At 36.4% G+C, this 25,579-nt stretch overlaps 1 protein-coding gene across 7 annotated transcripts in view; it reads right to left on the bottom strand.

Moving 5' to 3' along the window:
- Nucleotides 1–24,710, bottom strand: part of LOC140168264 (uncharacterized) — a 28,081-nt gene extending 3,371 nt beyond the window's left edge. For 2 of the 7 annotated variants that reach the window (XR_011861181.1, XM_072191611.1), the window contains exons 1-5: nt 24,556–24,710; nt 22,458–22,586; nt 15,416–15,519; nt 13,781–13,895; nt 5,034–5,133 (exon numbers count right to left, since the gene is read on the bottom strand). Coding sequence is in view for 1 of the 7 variants with exons in the window: in XM_072191616.1 (XP_072047717.1) it covers nt 5,117–5,133; nt 13,781–13,895; nt 15,416–15,519; nt 22,458–22,470 (249 nt within the window). In the remaining 6 variants the exon portion in view is untranslated. Of the gene's footprint in view, nt 1–3,391; nt 5,134–6,562; nt 6,642–10,735; nt 12,106–13,780; nt 13,896–15,415; nt 15,960–22,457; nt 22,587–24,555 lie in introns of those variants that run through there. The other 5 variants (XM_072191616.1, XM_072191613.1, XM_072191612.1 and 2 more) reach the window with 5 other exon arrangements.
- Nucleotides 24,711–25,579: the final 869 nt, after the last annotated feature.

The following is a 25,579-nucleotide window of genomic DNA, read 5'->3' as shown; positions in this document are numbered from 1 at the left end:
CAAGTGAACTTAATTACATTACATTTATTGGAGCATTTAGACAAAACTTCATTAACTCCTACAAAATATGTAGCTGAGAATGCACATATTGAATTCACACTAATAGAATGAATCAGGTCAAACACCGCTCTTAATTAAATAATTGGCTGGTGATGGCATTGGTAATTTCATAGTCAATGGCACAGTTCATTAAACTCTATTCAATGATCATAGCTGAGATTTGATTATAACTGCCAAAACATGGATTACAAGGATTACTTGACTTATTTGAGATTTGATATGGAATGATGAGATTACAAAGATTACTTGAGATTTGATTGTAACTAGCAATACATGTATTGATGGCAGATTACAAGGATTAACTCTGAGATTTGATTATGAATATGTGGATTGATATGACAGATTACAAGGATATTTCTGAGATTTGATCATAACTGTCAATATATGGATTGACATATTACAAAGATTACTTCCGAAATTTGATCATAACAGCCAATACATGGATTGATGACAGATTACAAGGGTTACTTTGTGAGATTTGATTATAACTGCCCATGTGTGGATTGATGACAGATTACAAGGATTACTGCCGAGATTTGATCATAACTGCCAATACACAGATTGATGACAGATTACAAGGATTACATCTGAGATTTGATTGTAGCTGCCTATTCAGCATCGAAGTGGTTACGTAATTCTCTTGGTTACCGGATCACGCTACTTTAGTATGCCTTCGAGTGCCATATACTTTATGTGGTGATCATTTCGATCGTGGTTCATTACTCTAGCGCGTGATCCCGTTGACATAGTAACATTACGTAACTTCGATACTGAATTGTATACATGTATTGATGGCAGATTACACGGATTACTTCTGAGATTTGATTATAACTGCCAATACATGGATTAATGACAGATTACAAGGATTACTTCTGAGATTAGATCATAACTGCCAATACATGCATTGATGGCAGATTACAAGGATAACTCCTGAGATTTTATCATAACTGCAAATATATGGATTGATGACAGATTACAAGGCTTACTTCACTTGGGGTTTGTGTACAGTGAAGAGCTGCTGGGTTAGGTGGAGAGTCTACCTGAGACGGGTCATTAATTGGGTAAAAAAGTATATGGAAACTCACTTTAAATAATTAGCCATTCAAATTTTAAGTTCATACTTTTATTGCAACAAATAAATCTGAACTACAGCTTTTCTTTCATCAATTTCAGTATAACTTTCCTTGCCAACACATTTCTGATACTGTACTAACATAAAATACCAAATATTCTTTTGAATAATCTGTCCTTGCATATAATTAATGCTCGTGATTTTAAGCATGTGCAATCTGTGCGGAGCTAATCTACAATTGGGATACACCATGTGGTGATACGGTGACATACAAACAAGGGTGTATGTGAAAATGTTCAATCTGGTTAGCCACTGCACATTTGCAGACCGATTTGTTCTCGATTTTGCCTGAGCAAAAAAAAACAAAGAGGAGATTAAATTTGATGAAAAATCATTGCATTTTAAAGCCTTTAATTTTGTTATTCTTCATTCGAAATGTTGAAATATTATTAGTAATAACTGCAGGGAAGGGTTGCTGTCCATTTTAAGCTGAAATAACAAAATAAAGTGGAAAAAATCCCACTGGTTATTTTGGCCATTTAACATGCAGTTCTATGGGAGGACATAAAGTCAATTATGACTTTATGTCGAACTTTGCTCTGTTGACCTACAAAGACAACACATTTGGCCGTTTCCATTTAGGTGCAAGTTGGGACACATGTAAACATTACAAATATGCAAAAAAATCAGGTTTGAAAAAAATTACCCAACTTCATATTATAAGATCGTATTATGGCTTTAAGTCAGGGGGTCTTTGAAAGTACTCTACAACTCACACTTCTAGATTTTTTCTTCGGAATGACATTACTCGCACTGCAAAAAAAAGTTTTCTCATCGGTGTGAGTTCTGATATGCCTTTTAAGTGCAAAGTTCTGACTAAAACATTTCTGACAGTACTCACACTGAAAGGGTTTCTCTTTGGCATGAGTTCTGATATGCCTTTTAAGATCAAAGTTATGATACAAACATTTCTGACAGTACATGTACTCACATTGAAAGGTCTTATCATCGGCGTGAGTTCTGATATGCCTTTTAAGTGCAAAGTTCTGACTAAAACATTTCTGACAGTACTCACACTGAAAGGGTTTCTCTTTGGCATGAGTTCTTCTATGCCTTTTAAGATCAGAGTTCTGACTAAAACATTTCTGACAGTACTCACACTGAAAGGGTTTCTCTTAGGCATGAGTTCTGATCTGCCTTTTATGATCAGAGTTTTGACTAAAACATTTCTGACAGTACTCACACTGAAAGGGGTTTCTCTTTGGTATGAGTTCTGATATGGTTCACAAGATCATTTTGTCTAGTAAAACATTTCTGACAGTTCTTTTTTGACAGTACTCACACAGAAAGGTTTTCTCTTTAGTGTGAGTTCTAGTGTGGCACATAAGGACACCTTTGTTACCAAAACATTTCTGATGTGCCTTTTAAGATCACAGTTGTAATTACAACATTTCTAGCAGTATCCACACTGAAAGGGTTTCTCTTTGGCATGAGTTCTGATATGCCTTTAAAGATCAGAGTTCTGACAAAAACATTTCTGACAGTACATGTACTCACATTGAAAGGTCTTATCATCGGCGTGAGTTCTGATATGCCTTTTAAGTGCAAAGTTCTGACTAAAACATTTCTGACAGTACTCACACTGAAAGGGTTTCTCTTTGGCATGAGTTCTTCTATGCCTTTTAAGATCAGAGTTCTGACTAAAACATTTCTGACAGTACTCACACTGAAAGGGTTTCTCTTAGGCATGAGTTCTGATCTGCCTTTTATGATCAGAGTTTTGACTAAAACATTTCTGACAGTACTCACACTGAAAGGGGTTTCTCTTTGGTATGAGTTCTGATATGGTTCACAAGATCATTTTGTCTAGTAAAACATTTCTGACAGTTCTTTTTTGACAGTACTCACACAGAAAGGTTTTCTCTTTAGTGTGAGTTCTAGTGTGGCACATAAGGACACCTTTGTTACCAAAACATTTCTGATGTGCCTTTTAAGATCACAGTTGTAATTACAACATTTCTAGCAGTATCCACACTGAAAGGGTTTCTCTTTGGCATGAGTTCTGATATGCCTTTAAAGATCAGAGTTCTGACAAAAACATTTCTGACAGTATTCACACGAAAAGAATTTCTCATTAGTGTGAGTTCTGATTGTGTTGAACAAAGTGACTTCTGTCAACAAAACATGTGATGCGATCAAGCAAAATCAGTCGGAACTCAGAATTATTACATTTTCATTTTCTTATGGGCATTAAAAGCATTTACAAAGCTGCATTTTGCAGAATACCGAATTGAACAGTTAGTTCCAAAGATATGAGAAATTGAAGAATTTCCAAAACAACAGGAAACAAAAGGAAATATAATCAATATTTCCGGGTTCCGACTGATTTTGCTTGATAGCATCACACATTTCTCAGTTATCACACTGATAGGGTGCCCTTTTCTTCAAGAAATTATTAAATTGATACCATATCATCCTGTGGCTATGGAACTGTCTTTGCAGCTCGCCAGTTTTTGACACGAATTTCCGACAACACAGACATGGGCTCGTACATATCTATTCATGTGGGTTTTCAAATTTGCCAAAGATGAATGATTAAGTGTGCAACATGCACAAGTGAATGGTTTCAAACGTTTCATTGCCAACATGTATTTACATAGTGAACTTTAGATAAAACCCAACAATATTCAAAGATGTAAATCTAATTGAGTGCATCTTAAACCCACCATGAAAATCAATTCTAGCATGTTTTGTTGTGAGTTCTCATGTGCCTGTTGACATCAGAATTACGACGAAAACATTTCTGACAGTGCTCGCACTGATAGGGTTTCTCATTGGTGTGAGTTCTGATGTGGCTTATAACATGAGTCCTCTGACTAAAACATTTCTGACAGTATTCACACTGAAAGGGTTTTTCTTTGGTATGTGTTCTGATATGGTTCACAAGGTCATTTTTTTTCTAGCAAAACATTTCTGGCAGTACTCGCACTGAAAGGGTTTCTCTTTGGTGTGAGTTCTGATGTGGAGTAGAAGGTGATGTCTGAAAGTAAAAGATTTTTGACAGTACTCACACAGAAAGGGTTTCTCTTTAGTGTGAGTTTTAGTGTGGCGCATAAGGCCACCTTTGTCACCAAAACATTTCTGACAGTACTCACACTTATAGGGTTTTTCTTTGGTATGAGTTCTGATGTGCCTTTTAAGATCACAGTTGTAATCAAAACATTTCTGGCAGTATTCACACTGAAAGAGTTTCTCTTTGCCATGAGTTCTGATATGCCTTTTAAAATCAGAGGTCTGACAAAAACATTTCTGACAGTACACACACTGAAAGGATTTCTCATCGGTGCGAGTTCTGATATGTCTTTTAAGATGACCCTTCTCGTAAAACATTTCTGACAGTACTCACACTGAAAGGGTTTTTCTTTGGTATGAGTTCTGGCATGTCTTATAAGATCAGAGTTCAGACAAAAACATTTCTGACAGTATTCACACTGAAAGAATTTCTCGTTAGTGTGAGTTCTGATATGTTGCACAAAGTGATTTCTGTCAACAATACATTTCTCACAGTACACACACTGATAGGGTGTCCTTTTCTTCAAGCAATTATTAAATTGATACCATAACATCCTGTGGCCATTGAACTGTCTTTGCAGTTCACCAGTTTTTGACAAGATTTTCTGACAACACATACATTTGCATCTATGGGCTCGTACATATTTTATAAGGTGTCTGTTAATGTGGGTTTTCAAATTTGCCAAAGACGAATGGTTAAGTGTGCAATATGCACAAGCAAATGGTTTCAAACATTTCATTGCCAACATGTATTTACATAGTGAACTTTAGATTAACCCAACAATATTCAAAGATGTAGATCAAGTGATTGCATGCACCTCAAACCCACCATGAAAGTTAACTCTAGCATAGATGTCCTGGAGTAAAGCAGCAAGCAATACAAGACCACAGCAGTCCTCAGTGGCTTCTGTCTCAGTGGATCAATATATCTGAAATGTTAAAACAACATTAATAAATGTTTAGTATACCTTTTCAAACCACATATTGATTTTCTTCTGTACAGAATGTTACCTTACTGTTCCACTAAATGATCACTTAGGGACCGTTCACAAACACTTGTAAGGGGGGCCTGATGCAAACAAATTTTATCGCGACAATTTTTCGGCCCCCCCCCCTTTACAGATCTCAAAATTTCAAGGCCGCCCTTTTAGACATGAAAATTATGTGTCAACCCCATAGAAAAGCATATAAACTCAATTTTCCAAGGAAAATTTGTGGTCATTTTTTTCAGGCCCCCCCCACACAGAAAGGTTTTCTCTTTAGTGTGAGTTCTAGTGTGGCACATAAGGACACCTTTGTTACCAAAACATTTCTGATGTGCCTTTTAAGATCACAGTTGTAATTACAACATTTCTAGCAGTATCCACACTGAAAGGGTTTCTCTTTGGCATGAGTTCTGATATGCCTTTAAAGATCAGAGTTCTGACAAAAACATTTCTGACAGTATTCACACGAAAAGAATTTCTCATTAGTGTGAGTTCTGATTGTGTTGAACAAAGTGACTTCTGTCAACAAAACATGTGATGCGATCAAGCAAAATCAGTCGGAACTCAGAATTATTACATTTTCATTTTCTTATGGGCATTAAAAAGCATTTACAAAGCTGCATTTTGCAGAATACCGAATTGAACAGTTAGTTCCAAAGATATGAGAAATTGAAGAATTTCCAAAACAACAGGAAACAAAAGGAAATATAATCAATATTTCCGGGTTCCGACTGATTTTGCTTGATAGCATCACACATTTCTCAGTTATCACACTGATAGGGTGCCCTTTTCTTCAAGAAATTATTAAATTGATACCATATCATCCTGTGGCTATGGAACTGTCTTTGCAGCTCGCCAGTTTTTGACACGAATTTCCGACAACACAGACATGGGCTCGTACATATCTATTCATGTGGGTTTTCAATTTCTAGGATGGTCAACATTTTTCTGGGCCCCCTTTTTGCATCAGCCCCCCCCTTACAAGTGTTTGTGAACGGTCCCTTAATAGGTGCATTTGTGAATAGCTCATATTTATATATTACATCTGTAAGAAGTGTTAATAATGGCAATCTCTGTTTTAATTTGACATTGACAAGGGAGTATCATCCGTCACATTCAAAAAGCACACATATAAACATTGAATTGAAAATGCACCCCTACACAAGTAATACATGTACATGTATGGCAATTTAATTTCTATATCCTAATCAAGCATTGGCATTATCTGGTGTGGTGCAAAAAATTATCTTGACTCTGCATTATATACAACTGGTAAAAACTCAAAAGGTCAAAAAGTTCACCTGATTTTGTTTTGATTATTCAGCAAGGTACCATTTTCTCATATTTGCTTGTTTGATATACCTTACATTACCTATGTACAGTATTTCGATCTCGAAAATGATCCTCTTTACGTGATCTTTTGTGTTCACAGATGATACCAACTGGTCAATTATACAAGGAGTAGTTTGGTATTATACTACATTATGACATAGTGCAGTGTGAGTTGTTGCAGTGCAATAAGCATGAAATATTATATACGTACCAGATTTTTTACTTTAGCCATATTATAACATTTGCTGAGGAGAACGCCCTCAAAAAATGTTAAATTTAGGTTTTTACACGATTGTAAAGTTGTTTTCTTTAAACTTTCGTGGTCCGGGTACGCGCTGGTGAATTGCGATCGCGTAGAAGTGACAAGGTCTCCTACTACGCGCCGCGCCGAAGACCAATGGGTCAGCCGGCTTGTTGTCAAGTGCATTGATCAGCCAATCAGCGTGATTGTTTATTGTTTTTGTGTTTACGCTCATGTACGCGATACGCACAGGCACGACCACTGAAGTTTAAAGAAAACAACTTTAATGTACTTTAGTAAACAAAGATTCTCTGCAAAAATCAAGACTTTAGGTGCTGTAGTTTTGTCAAAATCCGAGATTCTGAATAAACCGAGATTTTGAATAAACCGCCTGAATCAGCGTTTTATTATTACGATAGAAATATTAGTCGAACGCGTATGCGATGTCAACACAGTACTACGTACACGGCGTGCGGAACACACACACACACACGCCAGAGGGTCGTACCATATTACAACCGCCGGCGTGACATACATTGGCGCTAGTTGTAAATTCCGATTTTCTTTGCTTTCCCTTACCAAACCCGAATACAATTATTGCATTCAGAATGCATTCGGAATGCATTCGTATCTTACCATTGTGGTAGTGATGTGGCATTTTGTGGTATTTCGCATTTGAATGCATTCGAATGCAACAGACCACAACATTTTTTAATCCTTTCGAATGCAATATCTACATTTTTGTGGTATTTTTGCATTCGGATCTGACAACTAAGGACTTAGACTATTTTCAACAAAAATCTTTGCATTCGGTTGCATTCTAATCCAACCACAAATGATGATCACATGTTCATCACATGTTTTTTTCAAATTATGCTACAAAAGTGGCAGTTGATACTGGCAGTTATAGTCTCCACTAGCTTCCTGGTTGTATGGATGTGAGCTGCTGGTATTGTGATATTACCACAGGAAATGTTTGGTTTTTTGTGAATAAAATACATACCAAGGCTCTGGACTATATTTAGATCAATGTGCAGTATTAGTATAGCAAATGGTATTAATTACAACAGTACTCCAAGAGTAGAATATTCATGAATCTAACAATTAAGGTAAGCTTATAAGCTTATATAAATGGTCATTGTGGCATATAGCTATGGGTTCCTGTTGAAATTTACAGTTTTGTAATATTATGCCACATGTAATCCAGGTGTATAGTATCTGTTCTACATGTATGAATCTCTGACGTATGCTGTACATAGAGTACATATGTATATGTACATACGTATACATAACGTACGTACATGTAGTACAAGCAAGTAAGTGAGAATTTGTACACTTTATAGTTCTTTGGGGCTGTGCAATATAATTATGAGCCCTGGTGGGAGGGTAAAATGGGGGGGCAAGAAAGTTTTGGCGAGCTGAAAGAGGGGGGACGTAAGCAAGAGGGGGCAAGCGAAAAGGGGGAGAAATCTTTGGCACACATTTATGGGGTGCCTTTTGAATAAAATGCTGATGGAAACGCTTAAATATGCAAATTTTCCTGCTAGCTGCGCTCGCAACATGTATCTATAGACCACGTCTGCTAATTGGGCATGATGTGCAAGGAGGGGCAAAGATTTTTTGGCAGGCCGAGGGGGCGGGACAAGCAATTTTTGGCAGGACGAGAGGGGGGAGCAAACAATTTTTGGAGCGCTGTTTGGAATTTTACCCCTGGGGGCTTATAATTATTGCACAACCCCTTACTAATACATTTCAATTGTATTTCGATTTTGTAGATGTATGTACGGCGTCCATGTGTGATTGCTACACAGTGTGCGACGGACGAGGGCTCGGAGGATCACCATACAGTGTGTGCCAATTAAACCTCCCACAGCGGAGGATTGCCACACAGTGTGCGGGAATCCCATCAAGGCTTGGAGGATCACCACACGTGTGCGGCAGACAATTGCCACTCAGTGTGCTGGAATCCTTAAGGGCTTGGTGTCGTACAGATCGCCACACAGAATTTCCATATACCAAGACATAGCCCTATGTATAATCTTCCATACTCAATTGTTAATTGTATTTATCATAAATGTAAAAATCATGTGTAAATGAATTGTATTGCAAATGGGATTTTAAATGGGTGGCTCCATTTGAAATCTACACCTTGTGTGGGAGATCATGGTATATGTCTCTTCCATAGGGGATTAATGGATTTCAACTGGAATCACCCTTTGCAAAAATGTAAGAGAATACATGTAGGAACAACAAATATAGTAGATCTTGAGTGTCTTAAAAGCAGGCTTGGGTGATTGTTAAAAATAACAGATATTGATTAATTTTTTAATCAATTATTTTTGATTAATCAAAATATCACCCAACCCTGCTTTAAAGCATCAAGCAAACGTGCTTGATGCAAAAATGCATGAAACAAGGTAAGCTTTTTCTCAATCTTCCTACATAGGCCTATGCATAAAACGTAAGTTTCCATCATTTCCATGAATGCAACAGGAGACTGAATGCAATTATTGTGGTATTAGCATTTGCTCCGAATGCATTCGAATGCATTCCGAATGCAATTATTGTGGTATTAGCATTTGCTCCGAATGCATTCCTAATGCATTCGGCGAATGCATTCTGAATGCATTCCGAATGCATTCGGAGCTCATTTAAATATTTCGTGCATATTGAGGGCAACTCGAATGCTATTTTGCATTCGGAATGCATTCGACAACAAAAGTTAAGCATGGTGACCTTATGGTTGTGGTTATATAGGTTGTGGTTGTTAGGATTCATAATGCATTCTACCACAATGCTGCCGAATGCATTCAGAATGCAACAGGAATGCATTCAAGTTTGGTAAGGGTTACCTCATTTGTTTGGCTCAAAATTAAAAGGGGACATATCTGACAGTAAATGCTAATATTTTATTGAAAATTAATACTAATCTATTTTAAAAAAAATGTTATATGGCTTTAATGCATTTAGACAAAACTGATTGGCCTTTTAATTTATCTCCTGATTATTTATAGCTGATAATGCACACAAGGATTACTTCTGAGATTTGATCATAACTGCCAATACATGTATTGATGGCAGATTACAAGGATTACATCTGAGATTTGATTATAACTGCCAATACATGTATTGATGGCAGATTACAAGGATTGCTTCTGAGATTTGATTGTAACTGTCAATACATGCATTGATGGCAGATTACAAAGATAACTCCTGAGATTTTATCATAACTGCAAATATATGGATTGATGACAGATTACAAGGCTTACTTCACTTGGGGTTTGTGTACAGTGAAAAGCTGCTGGGTTAGGTGGAGAGTCTACCTGAGATGGGTCATTATTTGGGTAAAAAAGTATATGGAAACTCACTTTAAATAATTAGCCATTCAAATGTAAATTTTAAATTCGTACTTTTATTCCAACAAATAAATCTAAACTACAGATTTTCTTTCATCAATTTCTGTATACCTTTCCTTGTAAACACATTTCTGATACTAATAAATCACACTAACGTAAAATGCCTTTTTTTTTATATAAGAATCCGTCCTCACGTATGATTTATGCTTGTGATGTCCAGCATGTACCATCTGTGCTGGGCTAACCTACAATTGGGATACACCATGTGGTGATACGGCGACATACAAACGAGGTGTATGTGAAAATGTCAATCAGGTTAGCCACTGCACGTTGTCGGCAGATCATATTGTAGTGGTACTGTCTCATACAAAAATATGCAAAGGTCACTTGACTTAATTATTTTTAGTGACACCGACGAGTTTGCATGAACAAAAATAAAAAGAGGAGGGATGACATTACTCGCACTGAAAAGTTTTCTCAGCCGTGTGAGTTCTGATATGCCTTTTAGGTGCAAAGTTCTGAATAAAACATTTCTGACAGTATTCACACTGAAATGGTTTCTCTTTGGTATGAGTTCTGATATGGTTCACAAGGACAGTGTGCACCTCAAACCCACCATGAAAGTCAATTCTAGCATGTTTTGTTGTGAGTTCTCATGTGCCTGTTGACATCAGATTTGCGGCCAAAACATTTCTGACAGAGTTTGCACTGATATGGTTTCTCATTAGTGTGAGTTGTGAGGTGGCTTTTAAGATAACAACTCCGACTAAAACATTTCTGACAGTATTCACACTGAAATGGTTTCTCTTTGGTATGAGTTCTGATATGGTTCACAAGGACAGTTTTTCTAGCAAAACATTTCTGACAGTATTCACACTGAAAGGGTTTATCTTTAGCATGAGTTCTGATATACCTTTTAAGATCAGAGTTCTGATGAAAACATTTCTGACAGTACATGTACTCACATTGAAAGGGTTTCTCATCAGTGTGAATTTATGATGTGGCTTTTAAGATGAGTCTTCTGACTAAAACATTTCTGACAGTACTTACATTGAAAGGGTTTGTCTTTGGTATGTGTTCTGATATATGTCTTATAAGATCAGAGTTCTGAGAAAAACATTTCTGACAGTATTCACACTAACAGAATTTATCATTAGTGTGAGTTTTGATGTGTTGCACAAAGTGATTTCTGTCAACAAAACATTTCTCACAGTATTCACACTGACAGGGTGTCCTTTTCTTCAAGCAATTATTAAATTGATACCATAACATCCTGTGGCCATTGAAATGTTTTTGCAGCTCACCAGTTTTTGACAAGATTTTCTGACAACACACACATCTGCATCTATGGGCTTGTACATATTTAATAATAGAATAATCAAGTGTGCAATATATGCACAAGCAAATGGTTTCAAACGTTTCATTGCCAACATGTTTTTACATAGTGAACTTTAGATAAAACCCAACAATATTCAAAGATGTAGATCAAATGACTGTGTGCACCTCAAACCCACCATGAAATTCAATTCTAGCATTTTTTTTTTTTTTTTCTCATGTGCCTGTTGACATCAGAATTGCGACGAAAACATTTCTGACAGAGCTTGCACTGTTAGGGTTTCTCATTGGTGTGAGTTCTGATGTGGCTTTTAAGATGAGAACTCTGACTAAAACATTTCTGACAGTACTCACACTGAAAGGGTTTGGTATGAGTTCTGATATGGTTAACAAGGACATTTTTTCTAGCAAAACATTTATGACAGTACTAACACTTGTACGGTTTCTCTTCAGTGTGAGTTCTGATGTGGCACACCAAGCTACTCCTGTCAGCAAAATGTTTCTGACAGTATTCAAACTGGTAGGGTTTCTCTTTAGTGTGAGTTCTGGTGTGGTATTTGAGTCCATGCATGTTATTACATAGTGAACTTTGGATAAAACCCAACAACATATAAATGTAGATCAAATGACTGTGTGCACCTCAAACCCACCATGAAAGTCAATTCTAGCATGTTTTGTTGTGAGTTCTCATGTGCCTGTTGACATCAGATTTGCGGCCAAAACATTTCTGACAGAGTTTGCACTGATATGGTTTCTCATTAGTGTGAGTTGTGAGGTGGCTTTTAAGATAACAACTCCGACTAAAACATTTCTGACAGTACTCGCACTGAAAGGGTTTTTCTTTAGTGTGAGTTCTGGTGTGGTTTACAAGGTTACTTTTGCTAGCAAAACATTTATGACAGTACTCACACTTATAGGGTTTTTCTTTAGTGTGAGTGCTGGTGTGGTATTTGAGGCCATGCCTGTTGGCAAAACATTTCTGACAGTACTCACACTTATAGGGTTTTTCTTTGGTATGAGTTCTGAAGTGCCTTTTAAAATCACACTTGTAATTAAAACATTTCTGACAGTATTCACACTGAAAGGGTTTCTCTTTGCCATGAGTTCTGATATGGTCCACAAGGTCATTTTTTCTAGCAAAACATTTCTGACAGTACTCGCACTGAAAGGGTTTTTCTTTAGTGTGAGTTCTGGTGTGGTTTACAAGGTTACTTTTGCTAGCAAAACATTTATGACAGTACTCACACTTATAGGGTTTTTCTTTAGTGTGAGTGCTGGTGTGGTATTTGAGGCCATGCCTGCTGGCAAAACATTTCTGACAGTACTCACACTTATAGGGTTTTTCTTTGGTATGAGTTCTGATGTGCCTTTTAAAATCACACTTGTAATTAAAACATTTCTGACAGTATTCACACTGAAAGGGTTTCTCTTTGGCATGAGTTCTGATATGCTTTTTAAGATCAGAGTTCTGACAAAAACATTTCTGACAGTACTCACACCGAGTTTCTCATCGGTGCGAGTTATGATGTGGCTTTTAAGATGAGCCCTCTGACTAAAACATTTCTGACAGTACTCACACTGAAAGGGTTTTTCTTTGGTATGAGTTCTGATGTGCCTTTTAAGATCATAGTTGTAATTAAAACATTTCTGACAGTATTCACACTGAAAGGGTTTCTCTTTGGCATGAGTTCTGATATGCCTTTTAAGATCAGAGTTCTGACAAAAATATTTCTGACAGTATTTGCACTGAAAGGGTTTCCCATCGGTGTGAGTTCTGATGTGGCTTTTAAGATGAGTCTTAGAACTAAAACATTTCTGACAGTACTCACATTGAATGGGTTTTTCTTTGGTATGAGTTCTGATTTGTCTTATTAGATCAGAGTTCTGACCAAAACATTTCTGATAGTATTTACATTGAAATAATTTCTCATTAGTGTGAGTTCTGATGTGTTGCACAAAGTGATTTCTATCAACAAAACATTTATCACAGTACTCACATCGATAGGGTGTCCTTTTCTTCAAGTAATTATTAAATTGATACCATAACATCCTGTGGCTATTGAACCGTCTTTGCAGTTCACCAGTTTTTGACCAGATTTTCTGACAACACACACATTTGCATCTATGGGCTCGTACATATTTAATAAGGTGTCTGTTCATGTGGGTTTTCAAATTTGCCAAAGACGAATGGTTAAGTGTGCAATATGCACAAGCAAATGGTTTCAAACGTTTCATTGCCAACATATAATTTACATAGTGAACTTTACATAAACCTGAACAATATTCAAAGATGTAGATAAAGTGACTGCATGCACCTCAAACCCACCATGAAAGTCAATTCTAGCATACATGTCCTGGAGTGAAGCAGCAAGCAATTCAAGGCTATAGTCCTCACTAGCTACTGTTGGTAGTTTACAATTGGAGATATAATATCTGTGGATCTGAAATGTTAAAACAACATTAATAAATGTTTAGTATATCTTTTCAAATCACATATTGATTTTATACCTAAATGGGACGGGACAATCAGGGATCTTCTGTACACAATATGTTACCTAACTGCTCCACTAAATGATCACTTAATGAGTGCATTTGATATTATAAATAGCTCATATATATTCCAGCTGTAAGTAGTGCTAAAGTTCTTCACCTTATATAAATTCACATTTAAGGGGGTACTACACCCCTGTCCAATTTTGTGCCTATTTTTGCATTTTTCTCAAAAATCATAGCGCATTGGTGACAAGTAAGATATGTATAATATAGGGGCAATGACTACAACTACTGCACTAGAAATTTAATTTCAGCACAGACAACAGTTGTGGAGTTACAGTCAAAAATGAGGGAAAACCAGTATTTGATCAATAAATTAATAACTACTTGCCCTGAGTTGCTGAATTTTCAGTGCAGTAGTTGTAGTCTTTGCCCCTATAATATACATATCTTACTTGTCACCAATGCGCTATAATTTTTGAGAAAAATGCAAAAATAATCACAAAATTAGCCAGGGGTGTAGTACCCCCTTAAGTGTGCCCCCGTTACGCATTACGCAACGCACAACTAGTGTTAGTACTGCGCCCATCTGCGTGCATACCATTCTATATCAATACACTACTTTTTTGTCTTATATAACCTTTGCAAGTATTTTTGTTGGACCTGAGAGCACATCAGACATCCCAAATTGTATTCTGAATATGAGGAATATTGTCTTTTTTATTTTAAGCATCCGTCCTCATGTATAACATTCGCGATGTCAAGTATATGCAATCTATGCAGGCCTAACATACATTCACAATTATACAATGTACTGGTACAGCGACATTACAAACAAATGTGGGTGTTCACGCAAAGATCAGTCGGGTCAGCATTATTATGCTGTCTGAACTTCTCAGTCGATCATATTTTAGTGGGACAGTGGCTTACAAATGTGTGTGTATGTGCAAAGGACGGTTGACGTAATTATCATGTGACTGCAGCCAGTCAACAATTATTTTAGTATAATTATGTTGACACAGTAGTTCATGGTCGGAGCATGAGGAGTATGCCAAATTTGTTAAAAGAAATTTGCATTTTACTTTAGTATGGCTTTAAAGGGTTGATGAGATTGCTTTGGAGCAACAGATTTCTTAGCATATCTGATAATGCCCTTTAAGATTACAGTTATGGCTAAAACATTTCTGATAGTGCTCACACTTATAGGGTTTCTCTTTGGTATGAGTTCTGATATGCCTTTCACGATCAAAGTTCTGACTAAAACATTTCTAACAGAACTCACACTCAAAGGATTTCTCTTCGGTGTGAGTTCCGATGCGACCCATGCACTTCTGATGGCAAAACATTTATGTACAAGTAAATGGTTTCAAGCGTTTCATTGCCAACATGTATTTACATAGTGAACTTTAGATTAACCCAAGAACATTTAAAGATGTAGATCAAGTGACTGCATGCACCTCAAACTCACCATAAAAGTTAACTCTAGCATAGATGTCCTGGAGTGAAGCTGCAAGCAATACAATACCACAGTCCTCACTGGCTTCTGTCTCTGTGGATCAGTACAATGTATATCTGAAATGTTAAAACAACATTAATAAATGTTTAGTATACCTTTTCAAACCACATATTGATTTTATACCTTAATGGGAAGGGACAATCAGGGATCTTCTGTACACAATATGTTACCTAACTGTTCCACTAAATGATCAATTTGTCGGTCGCAAGACATACATGTAGTGGCGTAGAGTGATTTTTCAAAGTTTCCGTTTCACATAGTGGCGTACAGGTTTAGAGTTAACTATTATCCTATAATAGTTATTTTTTATTTACTATTAAAGATACAGTGTAATAGTTTGAACCTTAAACTTCCAATTTCAAATGGAATCGGGTCACTGATGAGAGATAACAATAGACGAGTATCGACTCAGTAACAGTTACTAGTAGCATATCCTTCAAAAACGTTTTGCTCGGAGACGTATTTTGCCCTTCACGTACGCCACTATGTGTTGCGATCGACGAATTAATACTAGTGCATTTGATATTATAAATAGCTATATACGAGGGGGTATCAAAAGTTTTAGAAATCGCCCAGAAGTGAAAGAGCTATATCAATGAAATTTTGTCAGTGCAATCACTGGTCCTTATGTACATTATGGTCCAAAAATTGTCTCATAGGTATGTTTACTTTTTTTTACAGGTGGCACTAGATGCCAATAACCTGCTGCCCCAGTTACTGCGCATAAACTGCAAGATTGAGAAAATTGAGGCAAGCAGCATTATTAAGATCCTGCTTTTGAAGGGTTGCAGTGCCTAGAAAATTGATGATGAAATGAAAGTTATCTTGGTGGTGATTGTGATATGTCACGGTCGCTTTTTGGAAAAGGAATTTTTATTTTATCACGGATGTTCTGGGCACTGTAACCCTTAAAATGGAACTTCATCATGCTGCATGCCTCAATTTTCTCCATTTTGCTGGTTATGCGGTTACATAGGCAGGTAGTGACATCTAGCTCCTGTAAAAAAAAGTAAACATACTTATGAGTCCATTTTGGACCATAATGTACATAAGGACCAGTGATTGCACTGACAAAATTTCATTGATATAGCTCTTTCACTTCTGGGCGATTTCTAAACTTTTTGATACCCCTCGTATATACATGTATATACCTTTGGGTAGACAATGTGATATAGACTTTGATATAGCATTACGATATATGTACACCCTAGAGCTGTTCTTATACATGTACATTTAATTCCTGGGTCAAAACTAGTGCCGTACTATTACGCTGACTTTCGTATTCGGCGAGGAGGACGATTTCGACCTCCTCGTTTGTTTACAAACAGAGAGGTAGACAAAGGGGCCTGTCAAACCTGTTCCGCTTGTCCAAATACTCAAGTATCAAAAGGATGGTCCACAATAGAGACTAAATCAGTGATTCACGCAACATGAATAGGGGATTATTTTTTGACCATGTGCTTCTATTGTCCAATTTGCCATCAAGATTTCGAATGAAAACAGTTCAGACCCAGTACACGATAATGTCAGAAATTAATAATTTGTTCTGGGTCTGATTATTCGGACTAGGTCAAAACATTAATGTTTGGTGGTGTTTGTTTGTTTGTTTGGAAACCCCCGACCAGCATGACCAGTTCATGAGTATGACATTATGCGTTCCCAGTGTTTACACAGCACGGAACGTCCGTAGCGTGGACATGGCCGTGGTACATGTACCGGTAGTCCAAGTTGGTATTTACAATTTAATATGTACAGTTTTATTTATCCATAACCATGATAACACAGTACATGTAAGTTCAGAATGAAGAGTGAGAAGAGATGGGGTTTGGCCGGGGTTTGGCCGGTGTTTGGAATGTTAGAAAGATAAAGAAAATAAAAAGATAAAGTAAGAATAAAGTAAATACAGGGTGTATCAAAATGATTGGTACCGAAGACTTCTCGTTTTTGCCGATTTGTTTTGTATATGTTTGTGCCAGTTTGAGGTTAATTGTTTAAATATTTGTAATTATAGTAGTTTTATCTTCTCTAAGAATTTTAGATCATAAAGATAGCTCATTCTATTCAGAAGTTACATGATTCTAAAGGAAAGTAGGTGTTTTTACACTTTTCATCGTAACGCTGGATCAGTAGCGCACCATTTTCAAAGCTCTATTTTACTGCAAATACCTTGTGAGGATGATATGTTGAAAATCATGGAAATGTTTAATATTTTCCTTCATTCATAATATATATTGATGTAATAAACAATATTTATGGCTTGAGAGTAATATTATTGACTTGAATAATTTAGGTGGGGTGAAAGAAGAGTATGTATGCAATAAATGGTTCAAGCAGTGAACCTATTCATCTTGTGTTGTGTAAGTAAAACCATGATTACGTCGATCTTCGTTTAAATGACAATAGCTCCCAGATGCATCAACCTATCAACTTCAGATTAATAGATCAATAAGTTAATATATGCCCCTTTCTATTTATATTACAAAAACAAATTCAAAGTATAGACCTCTGGAAAAGGCAACCGTTACTACTAGTTTCACAGCATACCCTCACTTATGATCATTGGGTATACCGATCATCAGACGGATAATTTGTCATGGTTTTAACTTAACAGAAATGCATATACAAGTATATACATTCTGTGGTGTCAGAACCATGACAAAGCCACTTCCCAGCACAGTCTTTACTCCAAAAGTAGTCGAAAGTGCTCAACCACTATAAATTGTGGAGGCGTAATATAACAAGTATTGTTTTTCAGGTGACTAACTTTGGAATTAAAAGTGCTCAAACCCATTACAGGTGAGCGTAAGAAACAAATTCAAAGTATAGACCTCTGGAAAAGGCAACCGTTACTACTAGTTTCACAGCATACCCTCACTTACGATCATTGGGTATACCGATCATCAGACGGATAATTTGTCATGGTTTTAACTTAACAGAAATGCATATGGTCATTTTCACGGTAAAGGGTGTAACTTTGGATTTTTAACATTTTAATCCGTAGTGTTCTAATAAAGCCACAGAATTCCATGATTTTTGGCCACATAAGTCATCTAGTTAGCAGCTACCTTGGGTAGCATAATCAGCTTTGGGAGTTACTGCGTTCAGTTTTAGCAGGCTTAAATGTACTTAATATTGCCATTTTGAAAAACCATAAAAACAGTAACATTTTTGTAAAACCCTGTGTTTTCTTCAGTTAGTTCATGGATAATTTTTCTTATCCTGAAAGTACAGTCATATGTTCAGTAAACACTGCCACATTAGATTTAATTGTGAACAGCCCTGTATTTTTGAGAACCGGACTTGATATTTGTCGTTTCGGAGGCTTCATTTTCCGTTAACAATTGTTAACAAACTTTGTGGGTGTAGCTTTGGTTCATAATTCTTGGTTATTTCTTCACTTCTTCTTGATTCATAACAGTTGTTATCTTAACTTGAAATGGGTAACAAAAATTAGTCGATTTGCAAGCTTTTAAAATTTTTATAAAATCTTGACTTCAAAGAGCCGTTTTTCCGTTATCTTTTTTGAAGCCTCCGAAACAAACTGTTCAGCAAGCTTGTGCAAATATAAATAAAAGAGCTCATCCAATCTATTTATCAAAATGTAGCAAAGTAGATCCTCAAGTCACATGTTTTTAAATCGTGGAGATATATATCACCGTTTGAAAATGGGACCCAATACAAACTTTCCGTTAACAATTGAAGCCTCCGAAACAAATGAAGCCTCCGAAACAACAATAAGATTAATTATCATCTATGCATATCTAAATTGGTGTGTTTCATACTGATATCTGCATTGTAATTATTACTTGATATGTGCAGAATGTCATAAATTAAAAAAAAATTGACATTATGGTTAATGTTTGAAAAATATACTGATACCCAAAAAAGCCTGTTTCGGAGGCTTCACATGCAAAAAACACCATACTTAACGAATGGGTGAAAAAATTAACATGTGATAAATCTACAATATCTGCCGCATAGAATCATTGATTCAATACACACAAGAAAATAACAGCTTAGATGATCCCAACACTGTTGTTTTCAAAAAAACTACTTATGCAATGTTTAACAATTGTTAACATGAAGCCTCCGAAAAAAAAAAAAAAATGACTTGCTGTGATAATTTAATTTTTGTCACAACTGAAATTCAATACTTAGAAGCAAAGCATGAAAATTGGTAATTGTGATATTTTTTACCTATTTTTTATGTCAACTTGTAGTAGTTAGCCAAATATTTTACTTTTATGATCACCTGTGTTGTTAACTGAAGCCTCCGAAACACAAATCGCTTGAATTGCCAATTCTAAAAAATAACTCCAATTTCTGTGAAACTTGGCTGGGAGGTTCCTTTCATCAAGTAGTATTTGTACATGAAGTTAGACATTCAAATTATTTTAGGAACCCAATTAAAACTTAAAAAATATGTTTAAGGTTTGGAAATTTCCATTGTAAATGACACTTGATGTTAAAAATTTTCAAAACTGCAATTACAAACATAGCAAAACATGGTATAAAATTTAACTTATATCTGTTGACTTACTTTGGTATGGGATTTCACATGTATTCCAGCTTTCATGTTATAATTTTCTGAGGTTATGTAAAATACATTTTTTTTTAGATTTTAACCAAAATGTTATGGAAATGTCAATTTTTTATTAGAAATCAAAAGGTTTAAGCCTTGAAACATTATTTTACTGGAATTTAAGTTGCTTCTATGCATGATTTCAGTAAACAGAAACATATTTAAGTGGTTTGAAATTTTGACCCTAAAAATCAAAAGTTACACCCTTTACTGTGAAAATGACCATATACAAGTATAAACATTCTGTGGTGTCAGAACCATGACAAAGCCACTTCCCAGCACAGTCTTTACTCCAAAAGTAGTCGAAAGTGCTCAACCACTATAAATAGTGGGGGCGTAATATAACAAGTATTGTTTTTCAGGTGACTAACTTTGGAATTAAAAGTGCTCAAACCCATTACAGGTGAGCGTAAGAAACAAATTCAAAGTATAGACCTCTGGAAAAGGCAACCGTTACTACTAGTTTCACAGCATACCCTCACTTACGATCATTGGGTATACCGATCATCAGGCGGATAATTTGTCATGGTTTTAACTTAACAGAAATGCATATACAAGTATATACATTCTGTGGTGTCAGAACCATGACAAAGCCACTTCCCAGCACAGTCTTTACTCCAAAAGTAGTCGAAAGTGCTCAACCACTATAAATAGTGGGGGCGTAATATAACAAGTATTGTTTTTCAGGTGACTAACTTTGGAATTAAAAGTGCTCAAACCCATTACAGGTGAGCGTAAGAAACAAATTCAAAGTATAGACCTCTGGAAAAGACAACCGTTACTACTAGTTTCACAGCATACCCTCACTTACGATCATTGGGTATACCGATCATCTTACAAAAACTATATTAATTAGCAATTTTATATTTTTGATATATTTTTGAAAATGTCACATAGCCCGGTACCAATCATTTTGATACACCCTGTATATATACCAGTACTGGGTAATAGAAAAGATTAGAAAGTTGAGTATTAATATACCTGTAACATTTTTGACAATATATTGAGCGCCTAAATTGGACATATCTAAATTTCCCAAAATGTAGCATTTCAACTATGTTCATCTTTCAAGTTCATATATGTATTAAAGTGTACATCGTGACTAGCACACTAATCTAACTGAAGTTGACAAGATGTCTTCAACGGTCACCTTGGGTTGACACTGCAAAAGATGTATAATGTTCATAGGCGTATCATTTTCATAGACATTACACGTTGGCAAGAAGTCATACGTAATATTCCCTGTTAGCATGGTTAGTAACAGCACACGGATATATATACAGATATATGAAGGAATATAGAGTCTACCCAGGGTAAGGTTACCCTGGGTACAGGGGCGGCGCCAGGGTATTTTGATAGGGGGGCAAAACAATTTTGGAAATTTTGTATGGAGCGCGACAGCGCTGCCCGTCGCGCTTGCGCGACGCAGGGGGGTGTCTGAGGGGGGATGTGCCCCCCTCAGAATTTAGAAAATTTTCAAAATGAAAGCACAAATTAAGCCATTTGATGCACCATTTTCACCCGTTCTAGGGTTATTTATTTATTTTCCAACCGCATATTTTTATGGATTTCATTCACGGGCCCGACTTTCAACCCGCTGGTTTTAGGCATGGAAAAATCCAGCACCTTTTGACAACAAAATATTCATGGTACAAATTTGCACGAAGTGAAATATGGTGGAAAGCGTTAAATAAAAGTCGCATGAAGCGCTTAAAAAATTTGGCACTTTTAGGCTAAAATGGCCAAATATGAGATTACTTTGGACAGAAACTCACATACAGGCGTCAACATTGGGGAATGATTGTATGGACCATCTACCCTATCAAAATATTGGGGGATTTATACCCCACACCGGGTCAGATCTCGCCTCTGGTGCATAAGCGGGTATGTTAAGTCAGTTGCATTGTAAATATGCGGGTTTTTTTTATATAAATTTGCACGATAAAATGATATGAATGGGGTAGGCCTACCCGTCTTGAGGTTGGAAATATTTCAAATTGAAAGCCGCAATCAAGTGCATAGGCGGGAGGTAGTCGCCCCTAATCACTAAAAGCTGAAAAGGTCCACTTTGCGAGCGTAGCGAGCAAAAAAAAACACCAACAACTTTAAAACCGCATAGGTCAGCATCCCACAAGGGCAAGATGTCCGAAGGGGGGGGTTCCTCCTTCTAACCGTGGACAAGGAGGGGAATGGCTCCTTTTCTTCTTCTCCCTCCTCTCTTTTTCTCCCCTCCCTTTTCTCTCTCCTTCTTCTCTTTCTCTTTTTCCTTCCTTTTACCTCTTTTTGAAAATCATAGGGGGCAATTGCCCCCTTGCCCCCCTAATGGCGCCGCCCCTGCCTGGGTAGACGATCGGATCATCGGATGGGTATTTCCATTCGTGCATATAGCGAGAGAAATTTGTTAGCCCTTACACTTTCGGAGCATGTCATGATGCAATTATTTATATTTGTGAGAAATTTACACAACATGGACGTAGCAGGAACAGTTTGTACATTTATTTACATTGTTCGAGCTTTCGACGTTATTGTCTTCTTCAGGAACTACAAAACAAATGACACAAGAAAAAAATGTGAAAAAATAAATAAATAATAATAATAATAAATGATAAAAAATAATATAATAAAAAGTAAATTAACATAAAATAAAGATCCACATGACAATTTAGTCGGTGGCGGAGCGAGCAAAGTAAAACAAAACACCGGCGATTGGCATGTAGGACTTAAGGGTAGACAAAGTAATGTTGGTCGAAGCAGCAAAAAATTTGGGCTGTAAGATAATCAGTCGTCACTACGAAGCATGACAGTACATGCGAAGTGTAGCACGGTGGCCCAATGGTTAGGGCGCGAGCTTCATGATCGGAAGGTTGCGGGTTCGAGCCCCACCACGGCCAGTGTGTTGCGTCTTTGAGCAAGATAGCTTAATTCCCAATTGCTTCACTCCACCCAAGTGTAAAATGGGGAGCTGCTGGGGTAATCACAATCTAAGTCGCTGAGAGTACCTGCGCATCAGTTGCGGACTTGGTGAAGCGGAAATGATTCTGATATATCCTAATGGCAGCGGAATAATTGTTGAAGTGTGCTGATAATTAAGGCCATGCCTAGCTGAAGCGCACGTTAAATCAAACAACATTTATTTATTTATTTATTTAGACGGCTGATTGGAATTAGTCTAGCATACCTATACATGACATTGACATGACAACAATATCATATGACAAGCGGCTACGGGACGACAGGTAACCTTGTCAATCAAAGCACTCAGCTATTGTTCTCTCTCTGTGCCTGTGACCGTTATCCATTCAATGATCGATCGGAAGTCGGAAGTCGGGGTCACGATGCTGGGCCGAATATGCCGAAATAGTTTGAGGGAAAAAAAGAAAGAAAAAAAAGAAAAGAAACAAGAAAGAAAGAAAGAAGAGAAATAAAATGATGAATAAATATATATATACATAATTAATTGTAAAAAAATAATAATAAATACATTTAATTAATTCATAATTAAAGAGAAAATAAACATTTAAAGTAGAATTATGTATATAGGCCCGCCCTAATGCTTGTACAAATCTCAAATCAAAATTGAAATAAAACAAACACAAAATAAAATTACATTAAATAAAATAAAATAAAAAAAAGCTGAAATATATCATAATAGTATAGGCCTATAGCATTATAATAGGTTAAGAAGTAAAAATATTATAGGCCTACTTATAATAAAGTAAGTAATTGTGTCTTATAAAGAAAACTGTATGATCAAAGTTAAAATAGGCCAATAATAAAAAAGGAATGAGAAATTTCAATCACAAGGAGAAAAGAAATATTTATTTTTGAAGAAATAGGCAGAAAGCCGACGAGAACCCGGTGACGAGAACAGAAAAAGAAAATCTAAAATAAAATAAAAAAAAATAATAGGGCCTATATAAAGAATTACTAAATGAAAGAAGAAAAAATATTTGATAAAGTATTAAAACAAATAGGGCTTTAATGCAAGCAAATGCGTACAAAGAAATGAATAAAGAGAAAAAGATAAAAGCAAAAGAAAAGAGAAGAAAATAAGACAAATTAAATCATGAAAAATCGAATAAAAACGAAAAGAACTACATATTTTGAAGAAAAGGAAAAATAAATTCTCCGTGATGAGAAGAATAAACAAAATGAAAGGAAGAAAGAAGAAAATAATAAGTGTTGGCCTAACAAACAGAAACTAATGATCAGAAATAAAGTAAAGAAAGAAAATTCCACCATCAGAATAAATTTGTATTATTAATATTATTATTATTGGATCAATCGATCAATTAGAATAGATGTCGATTCACAGGATAGCGGTCAATGACGGATTACTGCGTGACAACAATAGCTGAGCGGAAGGTTACCTGTCGTCCCGTAGCCGCTTGTTATCATATGTATACGATCGTGAAACAACGGAAAAGATATCGACACATGTCATGTAAGCTGAACACATAGACTTTTATAAACATAGGAATAACAAAATTACTATGATAAACAAACTTACATAACGGAAATTGATGAGAAAACGTGTTTTGAACGACGGAAACGGCAACACACGCATAACAAAATATTTTGTTTGAAATATAGGCGGCGAACGTACAGCTCGTCGCCCAGGTTCTTTTAAAAGGTTACGCAGTATTTATTAAAACAGTTCTTAAGGGGGTACTACACCCCTGTGGTAAATTTGTGACTATTTTTGCATTTTTCTCAAAAACTAATACTACACTGGTAACAGAAGTTATGTATATTATTGGGGCAAGGAATCCAATTGCTACACTGAAATTTCAGTGAATCAAGACAAGCGGTTCAGTAAATATGATAGGAAATGAGGGTATACATCCTAGCGGTACCTCATTTTCTATCACAAGTGTCGAACCGCTTGTCTTGGGTCACTGAAATTCCAGTGTAGTAATCGGATTCCTTGCCCCTATAATATACATAACTTTTGTTACCAGGGTGTTATTAGTTTTTGAGAAAAATGCAAAAATAGTCACAAATTTATTGAGGGGTGTAGTACCCCCTTAAGGTTACAAATTATATGCAAACTTATTCATCAACATTAAGACCGTAAGGTGTGAGAGTTTTATGTTTAGCAATCAGAGCCGATTCCCTCCGGAGAATGACTACATTGCACTTCTTGTGAATTTGTTCAACTAGCGGTCACCCGTGTTTCGCGGTTAATTCGTAAATAGGGCCTAAATGCAAGTTTACAAAATGCATCACCACCCTCCGAGTTTTTATTGCGAACAGTTTTACCAACTCCCTAATTTATTACTGATTGATCAGGGGCTGTGCAATAATTATGAGCCCCCCCCCCCCCCGGTGGTAAAATTTCCGAACGGCTCGCCAAAAATCACTTGCCCCCCCTCTCGGCCCGCCAAAATCGCTTGCCCCCCCTCTCGGCCCGCCAAAAATTATTTGGGATCCCAAATTCCAAATCTTAAATGGTCTAGATGTAGGCCTATGTCGCGAGCGCAGCAAGCAGGAAAAATTGCAATTTCCTAAACCTTTTTAGGGAACGTTCATAA

The sequence above is a fragment of the Amphiura filiformis genome, chromosome 13, assembly GCF_039555335.1.
Source record: "Amphiura filiformis chromosome 13, Afil_fr2py, whole genome shotgun sequence".
In the NCBI taxonomy this organism is placed as follows: Eukaryota; Metazoa; Echinodermata; class Ophiuroidea; order Amphilepidida; family Amphiuridae; genus Amphiura; species Amphiura filiformis.
Note: the sequence above shows the minus strand (reverse complement) of the source record. Positions and strands in the feature narration are given on the sequence as shown.